Here is a 13,493-nt window from a genome sequence, read left to right as displayed (position 1 = left end):
AAATGGGATATGTGAGAAAGTATGTTTTCATGCGATGTGACCCTTTAATTCATCTGCCAACCCTCAAGTCCTCAAAGGCTTCCCCACAATGCAACTCCTGCATGGATGTCTTAGTATTATAATTGACAATAAAAGATGATTAATGGAAGATTTAACAAATAAGTCAATGCATCAATTAACTGCTTTTCTATATAATGTGATTCTGATGTCGGCCATTTTGCATAATGAGTACTTATATTTGTGATATACATACAGTGCCTGACAAAAGTCTTGTCACTTATCCAAGTTGTAGGAACAACAAATAATAACTTGACTTGTAGTTGATCAATTGGAATCAGAAATGGCTTATATGAAAGGCAAAGGCCTCTAGATTATGCTTATTATACCAAAATAAAGTTGTGTATCATTCATTGAGTTTTATCATTTAATTAGGACAGAAAGGTCAGATTTTGCTTGGACAAAAGTCTTGTTGTGTCTTTAAATGATTCAACCAATCACAGATTAGAGCTCCACCTGTGACAAATACTGTAATTAACACATTCCCAGGTGTGTATAAAAAGGACCCCAGCACACCAGACCTTCATGTGAAGTGCAACCACAGGATAAGTGTAAGACTTTTGTCAGGCACTGTACATGTAAGTACACTGTTTAAAATTAGTCAGGGATATTGGGATATTTTAGTGTTTCACTGGGTTGCTTTTCTTCTGTGATTTGTGTTTTGTGAATAATTTTGGTCCCCAAAAATAAGGCGACACATTTCATTTGACTTTTATTACATATCCATGCACATGCATTTATGCACCCATATGACAATATCCCTAATGAATTTTGAGGAGTGTATATGTTGATCTGAGTACCGTTTCCATGTTGTCATTAAGAAAATAAAAAGAAAGAATCATGATATCAATGTTTGCCTTAATTATACGTGTACTGTTCTTTGTATGACTTTCACAGGTCAGAAAGTGACAGCTGTTTTCCTGCTCAGATTTTCTCTGCTAACAGATATAAAGCTCTCGACTATGTTTTTGAGGCTTGTTAACTTTTCCACACAATTTGTCATTAAACCCTGATGCTATGTTGCCCTGCCTCCCTCCTTCCCCTGTCTCTTTCTTTCAGGCCACCACTAATCAGAAAGTAATGATGAATTTGCTGGCGCTGCCAACACCTTACTTCACTGGCACTAGTGACCTGTACCCCCACAGCAGAAAGCTGCCTGATGTCACCTACAGGACACCGTGGACCAGAGGTACACAAGTCGACCCTTGGTTTTGGCATGTTTTATGAGTCATGACGAGGGATTAGATTTAAGTTTAACACAATACATAGCCCGACGTTCTGTAGCCCAGTCCATTTTGTACTAACTTTTGGTCTTAATCCCATAATATGAGTTGTGAAATTCAAACTCCACATCTTCTTTGACTGCTCTTGATGAGTATAAGTAAAAGTCGTCATTTTCTGTTCTACTACTTTTGCCTGAGCATAACATTTATCTCTTACAACATAAAGTGTTTGAATCATCAGAAAAGTTGCATGAAATAAAAATACTCAATTAAATACCTAAAATGTATACTTAAGCGCAGTACTTGAGTAAATGTACTTAGATGATCACATTCTATCACCGCCAGTATCAGAGACCTGCTGTGTCTGTACAAGCCTCAGTACTCCCTCTCTTTAATGAGGCTGTCTGTATCAGAGCTGAGGATCAACACACTGTCACAACTTCACTTTACAAACTTTATATATTTCTTATATATTTCTTAAGGAAACTGTTATAATTGTTTATAAAACTACATTTTTAGAGTATATAATCCTGCAGTGAAGTTGTGGGAGTTTAAAGTTTAACCATCTTTTATACTAGATTTCTGTTTCTATTTTGACGACACACACACTCACACTCACACTCACACACACACATACACACACACACACACACACGCACACACACAGTGAGGTACAGATCAGTGTGACAATCAGTAAAACTCCATCAGTATTAAACAAGCTGCACAACTCCTCTCCAGTATGACATGTTTTATTCCTCACATGTTTTCAGCTGTTCAGCTTCATCAGGGTGGTATGAGGCTGATTCAGGTTTCTTTATATACAATCAGTTCATGAGTCATGTGACTTTACAGAAAGAAAAAATAGAAAGAAAACAGTTATTATATCATTAATGGATTAACAATAAATATCGTATTTTCTATAATTGTCTTTTATGATCTGTGTTTATTATAATTTTTACCTTTGTAAAATCACACGACTGTTTGACTGACAACCACATAATTCTGAATAAAAGCTGCTGGTGATTTAATTACACATCATGTGAAGCAGCATCCATCTGATGTACATTTCAAAAACATATAGTTATTATTATTTATTTTTCTTAAGTAAACTAAATGGTCCTGCTGGTATTTCCTCTATGTTGATCATATGTTGATCTGGACATTGACTTTTATCATTCGTGTTATTGACCATGTTTACACACAACAAATGTCATATACATCTGAAGAAGCACTGTGAGATGATGAAACAAAACAATCAGCTTCAATATATCAAGTTTGTCTTTGGAGTGACTTTCTTCATAAATGTTATCAAAATAAAATATAACTGAATACTTAATGACTGAAGATATTTGAAAGTACAGATTTCAGCTCAAAACAATGATTTAATGTAAATCACTTTGCAGTCAGTTTGCCTGAAAAGTGTAAATAAAAATAAAACAACTTAACGTAATTTCATTTCAGACAGTAGAGACAGAAAAACAATTTCTGTGACGCTCAACAACAAATTATAAAAAAGACAATCAGTCAGATCCAGAATGTGTGTTGATCCTCTGAACCACTGAGACTCTGAGTGTAAAAACTGAAATCTGACAAACACAAACTGATGTCTGATGATGATAAAAGTTAAAGAAACAACATATTTGTTGTAGTGGATACAGTTTATGTTATATTGTGATCTGACTAAAAACAAGATGCTGCTGACCAGGATAATAAGTTATAATCTTAAAAAACTGATTTATAATTGTATAAAACTTTAAGACCAGATAAAAAATACAGTTTCAGTATGCATTTATAATCTATAGACTGCTTATGTCTGCTTCAGATGTAAAAGAAAAAAAAACAGATCCAGAATGCTGGTTTGGGTGCAATGATGAGTGATGTCTAATAAACCTCAAACAGTCATGATTTATACATTTTGAATGTAAAAGTTGGAACAATTAATTTACATTCCTGAACATCACAGAGAAATATCAGTCTGACAGATTTTGATATCAGCAGTTTTAGCATCAGCAGCCTCTCCAACAGTGAAAAATGGGAAGAGTTTCTCAGTGAAAGTGTCTCTGTGAGTGTAGATGTGAGTCATGTCTTCAGGGTCGTAGAAGGACACCTCCCCCCTGTCATAGTCCAGCTGGACTCTGATCCTCTGCAGACTCTTCTTCACTCTGACAGTCTCATCAACACCATTAGTGTATTTTCCATCATCATGTGATAAACACCAGATTCCATATTTTGGTGTACCAGATATCTTTCCCTTCCTGTCAGCTGACTCTTTACCCAAACCTACATTCCAGCTAGGATGATCTCCCACCTCCACCTCCCAGCTGTGTTTCCCTGAGCTGAAGCCCTCAGAGCCCAGAATATTGACATACTTAGTGAATCTCTCTGGATTGTCAGGAAGCTGCTGCTTTGTGTCTTCATTTTTCACACTGGTCAGATCATCAGACAGATGGAGCCAGGGGTTTGCAGTGTTTGGGTCCAGAATGACAGGACTGAAGTGGACCTTGTCCTTCATCTTCTCCCAGACTCTGAAGGACAGGTTGCCCAGGTGTTTGGCCACATCTATCAGCGCTCCTGAGACCAGCTGTGGATCTGACAGTGAGCACTGGACTCTGGCTCTGGTCTGAGTGGCTTTATAACTGCTGAGGAATGGCACGTTGTGTTTCTGCAGCTCTTCTTCAACAGCACAGATACTGTCTGACAGAGAGGAGATCTGCTCCTCCATCATCTTCATCTCTCTGCTGATAGTCTTCCCCTTCTGCTCCTCTTCCTCCCTCAGAGCTGCCAGTCTGGACTCCTCTTCCTCTTTCAGGAACTGGTGGAGCTTGTTGAACTCTGCTCTGATCTGCCTCTCTGTGGACAACAGCTGCTTGTTGGAGTGTTGAATCACTTCATTGTATGTTTTCCTCACTTGTTTGTATTTGTTCCTCTTGTCCTGTAGAGACTTTAAGTCAGATTTCAGCTGCTCCTTCAGCTCACTGACTGCTTGTTCTACAGGAACCACCTTGTGAGTCCGGTGGAGAGAAAACTCACAGACAGGACACACAGCTCTCTGCTCGTCCTCACAGAAGAGAAATGTCTCTTCTTGATGTTTACTCCACACCACCTCCACCTTCTTCTCTCCTTTTTCTGCCTCAGATGATCCAGATTTCTGTCTCCCAGCAAAGGAGTCAGCCAGTTCCTTCAATTGATAGTTCACTAGTAGATCTTTTGAGGATCTTCTTTTACAAATGGGACAGTTTTTGTTTGCAGCTTGTTCCCAGAATTTTTTCAGGCAGATTGAACAGAAGCTGTGGTTGCAGCTCAGAGACACAGGATCTCTGAAAGTCTCTGAACACACATGGCAGCTCAGGAGACTTTCAAAGAGAGCAATTTTCTCAGCCATTTCTTATTGAAGTTATTTTTCACAGCAGGACTCACCAAGTTACTGTCTCTTCTCTTGATTTCTTCAAATACTCCAATCGTGTGTTTTCCAGCAGAGATCTCAGACCCTGTAATGGCGTCTCAGCTCTGTTCAACAACGTCAAAACTTTAATTTTCTTTCACCTCTGTCACAGGGTTAAATTATTACCATAATAAATGTTGTCGTGTTATTTTGTCACCAGCAGATGGAGCTGTCAGGATGTCATTCAGAGTTGAATATTTCTCTCTTGACTCAGAAGAATATAATTTCCTTGTTTTGGCAGTTGTTATCCTACAACAAAAAAAAAGTAACATGTGAAAAAATGATGACCTCTCATGTTTTGTTTCACAAAACAAAGAATACAAACTCTCATGAAACACCACAAACAGGAAGAGTTTTTTTCATTAGTCCTCCAGTGAGGACTGATCATTCTCAGCAGGATGTCAAATTTTGAAATCTGCACAAATCCATCAGAAACTGATAAGAGGTGGTGCTGTCGATCAACCTGTGCAGCTAACAATAATATTCATGTCAATAAGTGACAGAAAGTGGAAATAAAATGTTCAGAGTTCAAATGTTTTTCTTTTGTCCCAAAATGTTCGTAAATCAAAGACTCACCAACTTTTGTTTCCCTTCAGTTTGACTCTTTCAGTCCCAGAAATGTGCATTGTTCAGTAGAGATCTCCCACAGTGTGCTGTCATCGTGGCTCCGTTCAACAATGTCAGAATTTCTTTCAACGCCACCAACCTCTTTTATTCGTTAATCATTACTGGTAGTAGATGCAGCCAGCTGATTTTATTACCAGCAGATATAACAGGATACTTCACAAGCTGCCCTTCAGCACCTGGAAGACTTTTAAGTTCATTCTGGACTCAAACATGTTTAAGCCTCTGTTTCTCTCTGTGTGATGATCTGACCAGTGTGAGAAATCTTAAGTTTCAAACACCGACAGGAAGGTGAAGAGTTTGATCTCATCAAAAAGCTTCGTCTGATGTTTCGTGTATAACAATGAAAATATATTTTGTCACAGTGAAGACACATAAACTGTTGGAAACACTGTTGATGAAAAGACCTCTGATCTCTTCTGTTTGACATTATAATAAACTGTGTGTCTCTGCATGTTTTCATGCTTGATTGGATAATTTCACATATTTGTATAAGTAAAGACATTTTCAGAAACTTTTCTTTCTTCAGTGCTCCAGTTTATTGCTGATTACAGCTCTCACTATCTTTGGACTTTGTGTGGCAGCTGTTTTATTGCCTGATCTTTGCTACATGCTCTTCCTTGTGAGATCTGCTCTGTTATCTTTTCATGAAAGTTATAAGAATCTTGTAAAGGGTCACAACACTTAAAACTAAATACTGTATCTGTTTTACCAGACTTATGTCAGATCATATGACACAATTTCAGTCTTTCTTTTCAGAGATAATCAGGTAATAATGCTGAATGTTTCTTTACTGAATCAATCAGATGTCGACTTTGTACACACTAAATATCACACTTTTAATCGCTATGATTAAAGGTGCACTGTGCAGTTTTAGGGAAGAAATCTTATTCTAAATAAACAAGCTCTTTGTTTTTGTGACTGAATAAACAAATTGACCTTAAAGGAAAACACAATTTCATACTGTTTTACTTTGTTTATATGTGGCGGACCCTGCCACCTTTCTAGCTTCAAACAGTGTTCTGGGGACCTTATTTTCCTCTGAGAACAGCTTTATTCAGTTATGGATTAAATAAATATTTCTTAGTTTGGTTACAATTCTTTACATTTCACATTTCTTCTCCAAAACTACATAGTGCCCCTTTAATTTTCCTCATCAAAAACTGAACATGAACTTTCAACATCTTCGCTCTAAAGTCTGATGAAAAATATTAAAACAGAGTAGAGTGGGTCGTCCAGTAATCAGAAAGTTGCTGATTCGATTCCCTGGACCCCCCAGCTGCATGTTTAAGTATTCTTGAGCAAGATACTGAACCCCAAATTGCTGTTGATGACCTCTGACATGTGTGTGTGAATGGATGAATGTGACAAAGTGTTGTAAAGTGCTTTGAGTGATCAGATGACTGGAAAAAGAAAAATACAGGTTAGTACTTGCTGTTAAGAATATACTACACTGTATGTATGTGAGCTCCAACAGCAGAACCAGACAGGTTCTCCTCAGCGTTATGGCGTCCTCGTTCTGCATTTGACCTAAATGGAGCTCTCATTCCACGTATCACTTAACCCAAGCTCTCCCCCAGGAACTCTGAATAACTGAATACACAAGCAGAGCCTGTACACTGAGGGTCAACATGTGAAAAACTGTGAGACTGTGTGTGTTTTCAGTGTGTAACAGCCTGGCTGGAGAGATCCAGAGCTGTGAGGAAGAGAAACAGAGGAGGGGTGATAAATTAATATTTGACTGGCTCCTCTCCGGCCCCGTGTTGGTGTGCTGTAATATTGATGCGGTCCTGAGGCCTTGAGGCCGGCTCTCTCAGGCTCCCAGGTACATTAGCACACTGCTCGCATGTGTGAGCTCTCCCTGACCTCCCAGTAGAAAAAAAACAGTGTGGTATGAATGTGATGATTATATGTCTCTGTATATGTACAAGAACATGTTTGGATATTTACATGAAAGTTAAGGTGTCCACAGACTGGCAGGTACAGACAAGTTTACAGCAAAGGTACAAAGCAACACTGACAATCTGGTGGGGAGTGAGTGATAACAGGCTGGTGAATATGCTGCAGGGCTGACGAGGGAAAGTGGAAACAGGTGAGCAGGTGGCAACACAGCAGCTTGGGGAAGTGTGAATGTGGCTGAAGAGGGACAGAGAGGAAGAATGGGCAAAAACGGGACTGAAGCAGATGTCAGGACGAAAACTACAGCTCAGGTGACCAACAGGATATGAACACATTTGTATTTTTATGTCGTACAGCAGATTGTGACATGGGTCACCCACATGGCATCACATAAACACAACAATACCACATTTAATTAACAACTTTTGTCAGTGGATATTCATGTTTCAAATATAATATACTGATGCAGAAGTGTTGATTTCACAACCTTTTCAATATTTCTTCCAAGAGTCTTCCAACATGAAGTAATTGCATTATTTTTCTTATTTTCTTTTTAATTAAATTTCTCTTGATAAAAAGACAATATAGACTAAGTGTGAACTTCATTTATATTAATACTAATCGTTTACTGAACATAATGTTACAAATTATGACAACTGTATACAAGACATTAACTCTGACATCTTCATGCTTCATATTTTGTGTAGCCCAGTCTAAAATATGGACTAATATGTAAAAATGTCATTTCAGACATGTAACATTAATATATGTACATATAAGTGTTAAAAATAGTTCATTATGGATTAAAAACAGAGCTATAGCTGACTAATAAGTCTTTGTCATTGAGTTAATAAAGTTAATTGAAATTCAAACAGGGTTGTTTACAGTGCACAGAAGAGTAGTGTGGTCAGCTCAGCTCAGCTCACAACCTAACCTCAGGGCGTTAAGTTGTCCATCTGTAGTTTTTATTAATTGTATTGGTTGTTAGGATCTTGTTAGCTTTGTTACTGTGTGTTGTTAGTATGTGCTAATGTTACCAGTTAGTTAGTTAGCTAGTTTAAAGCTCACAGACTAAGTATGTGAAGTTTGTGGATGAGTTGAAGGAGACTAAGAGAACTGTTAATGTACACAGTGGACCAGGAAACACGGTTTGGACCTGTTGGACGAGTAGAAGTCTCCCACTCAGCTATCACTTCGTCTGGACTGTTGCCGCCAGCCTGTAACCTCACTGACTGACTGTTGGACTTGTCAACCATTGCCCTGCTTTTCATCCTTCTCCCATGCTGCAGATAAGAACTGAGGGAGTTGTGAGTAAAAACTAACCAGTGTATGTGCATTTTCTTTACTTTGCTTTCAGTAGCAAGTTAACCGGCCATTTGGTTTTGGTTACAACGCTCCCAAGCCACGGATCAGGCCTGCAACAGGTTTTTATTTTGGGTTTAGAGGACACTATTTTATTTTGGTTGCAAAATGAGTGAGTGTGTGAGATTTGATCATTTGAGAACAATATCATAACTCAAATCTTAATGTAAAGGGTATCTTTTAGTGAAAAATTTACTTGAACTGAACACCTTTTGAAAAGTGTTTATATTGGAAAGAGAAGCACTTTTAAATGTTTTAGTAAACAATTTAACTGAATTTTATGTTTGGTCATGTGTTCAAATAATTATTTTTTATATATAAATTTGACATTAGAATTTAAAATACTGTCTTTGCGTCATATTTGCATTTCATTAAGATATTTACATGTCATTAAGGTGTGTTTTGAGTTAAAAAGAGAATATTAAGTAAAAAATATAATTCTTAGTGGGATTTAAAACCAGCAATTCATACTTTTTCCTGCTAATTGGTGGTGCTGCCATTTAATTAAAATTCATAAATAAGTTTGAAAAGGTTTAAAAGCAAGTTTAAAATCCATAGTACTTCCACTACTTCACTAATTAATTAACCATATAGCTACATGGGACGGGTGCTACATTTTTCTTAAAATAGCGGAAGATGAACTCAAGAAATAGAAGAAAATGAAAAATATATATCTAAACGATAGAGGACTTACTTTCTATATACATAATGTTGGGGCAGAATATCTAAATTCAAATTTATAAAATCATATTATTAATTTTTGGGCTGCCCAGCCAATTTCTCCCATCGTGTAAAACCCTCAGCTTGAATTCACCAACATTAAAATGGAGTGTGGAGATGATTTTATCTCCCAAACTAACATGGCTGTGCTCCAATCTATTAAAATCAATATAAGAAAAAGATTTATTGAAATCAAACACACATTCACCTGTCCAATCTGCCCATGACTGCACTTACAGGACGGAAGGTGAAGGTGAGGAAAGTCTGGTGTACATGATTTATTACCGCGGGGATCCCACTGTAACTCATCTCATCTGCAGCTAACCGAAAACCTTGAACACTGATTCGTCTGTCTACCTCTGCACACAGTGTGTTCACAATTTATGTCCATTGAATTTATAATCCAAATCCAGAACTTTTCATCAAAATATCAACAAAGAATCTATGGTTTCAAAGTTTAAACTAATTTTGAATAATCATCTTAAATAAGTGACTGTTGATTTTTCTGCACTGCACTTCCTTCAGACCACCTGTCAAAAAAAAAGTTTTCTTTTCTTTTCTTTATTATTTATTCAACGAGGCAAATGTACACATAAAAAAGCACTTTCAACCACTGAAACACTAACTCAGTTTCTGGTTCAGCAAGAGAACCAGAGAAAAGGTTCCTAGTGTATGAAATGAAATTCAACTCAACTCAAAAAGACACAGATAAATAAAACAAATAAGTCAAAAATGAAATAATTATCATAATAAATAAATAAAATAAAGAATAAAAGAAGCAGGGCTCATCTCAAATTAATTTGAACAGAGTGAATAAAGATAATACTTTGGCAGCTTTTTTTTTATCATTCATAATCGAGAGAGATTTACTAAGCAGTTTTAACTTTATATTTATCAGACAGGGTTTAGTTTTGAAGTATCTGCATTTATGTATAAAGAATTTACTCAATAACAGTAAAAAATTGATAACAAAATCCAAATCCTGAGCAGAAATTCCACATTTGACAGTTTTCTCTGTCAGTGGTGATAACTCAATCCCCTCGGACTGTAGCCAGCCCTGCATGTCACTCCAGAAAGGTTGGACTGATTCACACTGAAATAAAAAGTGTAATAGTCTTGTAATAAAATCTTGTAATAAAATCTGACCATCTGTAGGTGGCGCCATTTTATTTATCCGTCGCTGCTGTTGCATGGTGCAGTTCTACCATGTGTCATGTTCTGCATTATGTTTAATTTCATTCCCCAATGCTCTTGTGCTACATTGCCATATTTTGTTATATCATGTTACCATCAGCATTAAAGTTTGATATAAAGTATCTCCCTTTGCACCCTCACAGAGCTCATCACTGGGGTCAGAAGTTCAAAGATGAGTAAATGCTCTCGACTGTCGACACATCTGGAGTTGTCGATGGGTTTTGATTCAGTGTCGGGGTCACGTTTCTTTGCATGATGCCTGCTTACCTGGAGGAAGTGCCTCCTTTGTTGTCAGCAGAGAAGAAGAAAAAGAGGAGTGTAGGCTCAGCAGGAGGCACGTTGTAGCTCAGTGGGACGTCTAACTGGACTATTTTCTGCTCTCTTCCTCTCTCACATGTGGATTCAACTGTTTTGTGTTGATTTCTTGTTCAAACACTTCCGTTCTTGTGCACTTCTTTATTTCCTTTATTGGCAGAGTATGTAATTGAAAACTGAGTTGCATTTTTTGTCATCACAGCAATTTATTGATCAGATGCAGGAAAACTGCAATTTGCATTTTGACATTAACATCTGGCAAAGTTTAGAGTCAACTGCACCTGAATCCTGTCTCTATCAATGTTTTTAAACTCTAACAGGCTAGAATCAGGCCTTTTATTCATTCTTTGGAAAAATATTTCTGTCACTTTATATTTTTACAACCAAGTGCAACACTATTAATGCCTTCCAGGAAAGAGTGTTAATGTGCTCGGTTATCCCCACAGTAGCCCTTTTGCTCGATACGTAACTTTGTAGGACCCTACGAGTCCTGAAAAGTCTGGATTTAGGTCTGTGTCATGGAGTCATTCACTGCAAATGAAGGAAATGATTAAGATATTCATTGTACATTGTAGTAGCACAATATCATCAAGATGAAAGGACAAAAGACAGACCTCAGGCGGAGACTGAAACTGAAACTGTGGCTACCTGCAAGATGTCAGAAAACGGTAGAAAAATGTGCTAAATCCTCTGTAAGTTTTGAAAACAGTAATGCACAGACAGAGTCCGACAATATTTACAGTGGAAAAGGCTGGAGTAATGTAAGAGAGAAAGAAAGCAAAGGGAGAGAGAAATGGGGAGCATCTTTGGGGATTACCAGGTCACATTCATGGAGGATCATAGCTTATTCTTTTTAAACATGTCTGAATTATTCAGCAGCTTTTGCTTCAGAAATGTTTCATTTTTTTATTTTTTCAGTAGAGCACTGGGACACGTAAACCAAGGCCACCAGCAAAACACTCTCTTAGGTTTGTCTTGAAGAAAAATAAACACTTTAACGCAAAATACAAGTAACACGCACACGCAAGCTGAACAAGATCACACGTGTCGCCATAGACTCCTATAAAACAGAACCACCCTGAGGAATATTAATGAACAACAAAACACATTTTTTTCATCTGAACAAATAAGCTGAGTTTGTTCCCCAAATAGAAACCATTTGTGTTTGTCTGTGTGTGTACATTGTGTGTGTGTGTGTGTGTTTGTGTGTGTGTTCTTATGCAGCCAGCAGGTGCACAGCTTGGCAGCCAGATGTGTAAAACAAACAAAAGTATGTTTTAGACAGCATGGATGAGACAGGCAGTGCTACCTGACAACACTGTGATCTGCGTAAGGCACCTGGAGCTGCCTGTGTTACACACACACACACATACACACACACACACACACGCACAGGCAGTAGTTCGCACACACCAAGAATGAATGTAACTGAGTGCTTTAACACAGAATATTTGCTTTCACGCACACACACACACACACACACACACACACACACACACACACACACACACACACACACACACACACACACACACACACACACACACATTCAAAACTGCCTCAATGATCCCTTAAGGAAGAAACCTCATTTGTTTCACCATGGAGACGGAGGAGGTGGAAAAAGACACTTGGCCCTTGGAGGATTCCCATGTATATGAAACAAAGCACACACACACACACACACACACACACACACACACACTGCCTTCACTTTTATGTTAAGATAATGCTTCTGTGACCGTGATTCTCATTGATTCCAGGTGAGACTTCTGGTTCATCTTCCTTTTTGGCTTAAAATTTAGCAAAGCCGAACTTTATTCAACATTTACAGCCAAGACATTTAGATAAGCACTGTCGTGTCTTTGTTCAAACCTGCTGTCTGCATTTGTGTGTTGCCCCTGTGTATGCGTGGGTTCTCCAGGTACTCGGATGTCCTCCCACGGTCCAAAAAAGTGCAGGTTGGGTTAAGTTAGGTCAGGTTAGGTGACCAGTCAGCTTCAGCTCCCCTGCTACCCTGCAAAGAATAAGCGGTTATAGATGATGGATTGGGAGCAGTTTTACATAACATCCATTTACGCGCCTGCACATGCGTACAAATAAACAAAAACAAAAAAAAACACACTACTCAGGGCTCGTTAATCTTCTGATTCCTCCCCTCAACATCATTAAGCCCACTGAAGACCACGAAGATCTGTTGTCCCTCAGACACAGACACACTCCAGTTTCTCGAGGAAGTACACTCTAAACGTCATAAGGGACGGCCGGACCGAGAGATCCTCTGGACGGCTGGGTTTGTGTCACCAGCTGTCTTGGATGCATCAACCACCCAGAGCGGACTGTCCCCCAGCTGAAATGGCAGCCTTGCCTCAGTCCCCTGGCGAGCTGCGCATCATTAGCTGCCATCTTGGCCCTCACACTTGCTGCATACACCGAGACCAGAGGGAAGCTGCGGGACGGGCTGCGTAGAAATGTGCTTTTTGTGATAAAGGCCGAAAAGTTTCAGAGACAAAAGTGAAGCTGGCTTTCATTATTTTTGTTCTGGCTTTGAAGCTTTGAAGTTTTAAAGAAAAGAAAATATATATCATAAGATAGGACACAAAGTGATTCACTTCAGTTTATGAAGCTAGAAAACCAACATATGTTTTCAGTGAAGGTGA

General features: G+C 38.3%; 1 protein-coding gene across 1 annotated transcript; it reads right to left on the bottom strand.

Annotated features, from left to right (window-relative positions):
• Positions 1-2,013: 2,013 nt before the first annotated feature.
• Positions 2,014-4,674, bottom strand: LOC140995419 (nuclear factor 7, brain-like). Its single transcript, XM_073465408.1, has one exon. It carries the CDS (start codon positions 4,660-4,662, stop codon positions 3,238-3,240), a length of 1,425 nt encoding a protein of 474 aa, XP_073321509.1. The 5' UTR covers positions 4,663-4,674; the 3' UTR covers positions 2,014-3,237.
• Between the last annotated feature and the right edge of the window lie 8,819 nt (positions 4,675-13,493).

Source organism: Pagrus major, chromosome 5, assembly GCF_040436345.1.
Source record: "Pagrus major chromosome 5, Pma_NU_1.0".
In the NCBI taxonomy this organism is placed as follows: Eukaryota; Metazoa; Chordata; class Actinopteri; order Spariformes; family Sparidae; genus Pagrus; species Pagrus major.
The sequence above is the reverse complement of the archived record's forward strand: the minus strand, read 5'-3'. Positions and strand labels throughout refer to the sequence as shown.

Excerpts from the sequence above, each read along its gene's own strand:
- LOC140995419 (XM_073465408.1), bottom strand. The coding sequence starts at position 4,662 with ATGGCTGAGAAAATTGCTCTCTTTGAAAGTCTCCTGAGCTGCCATGTG.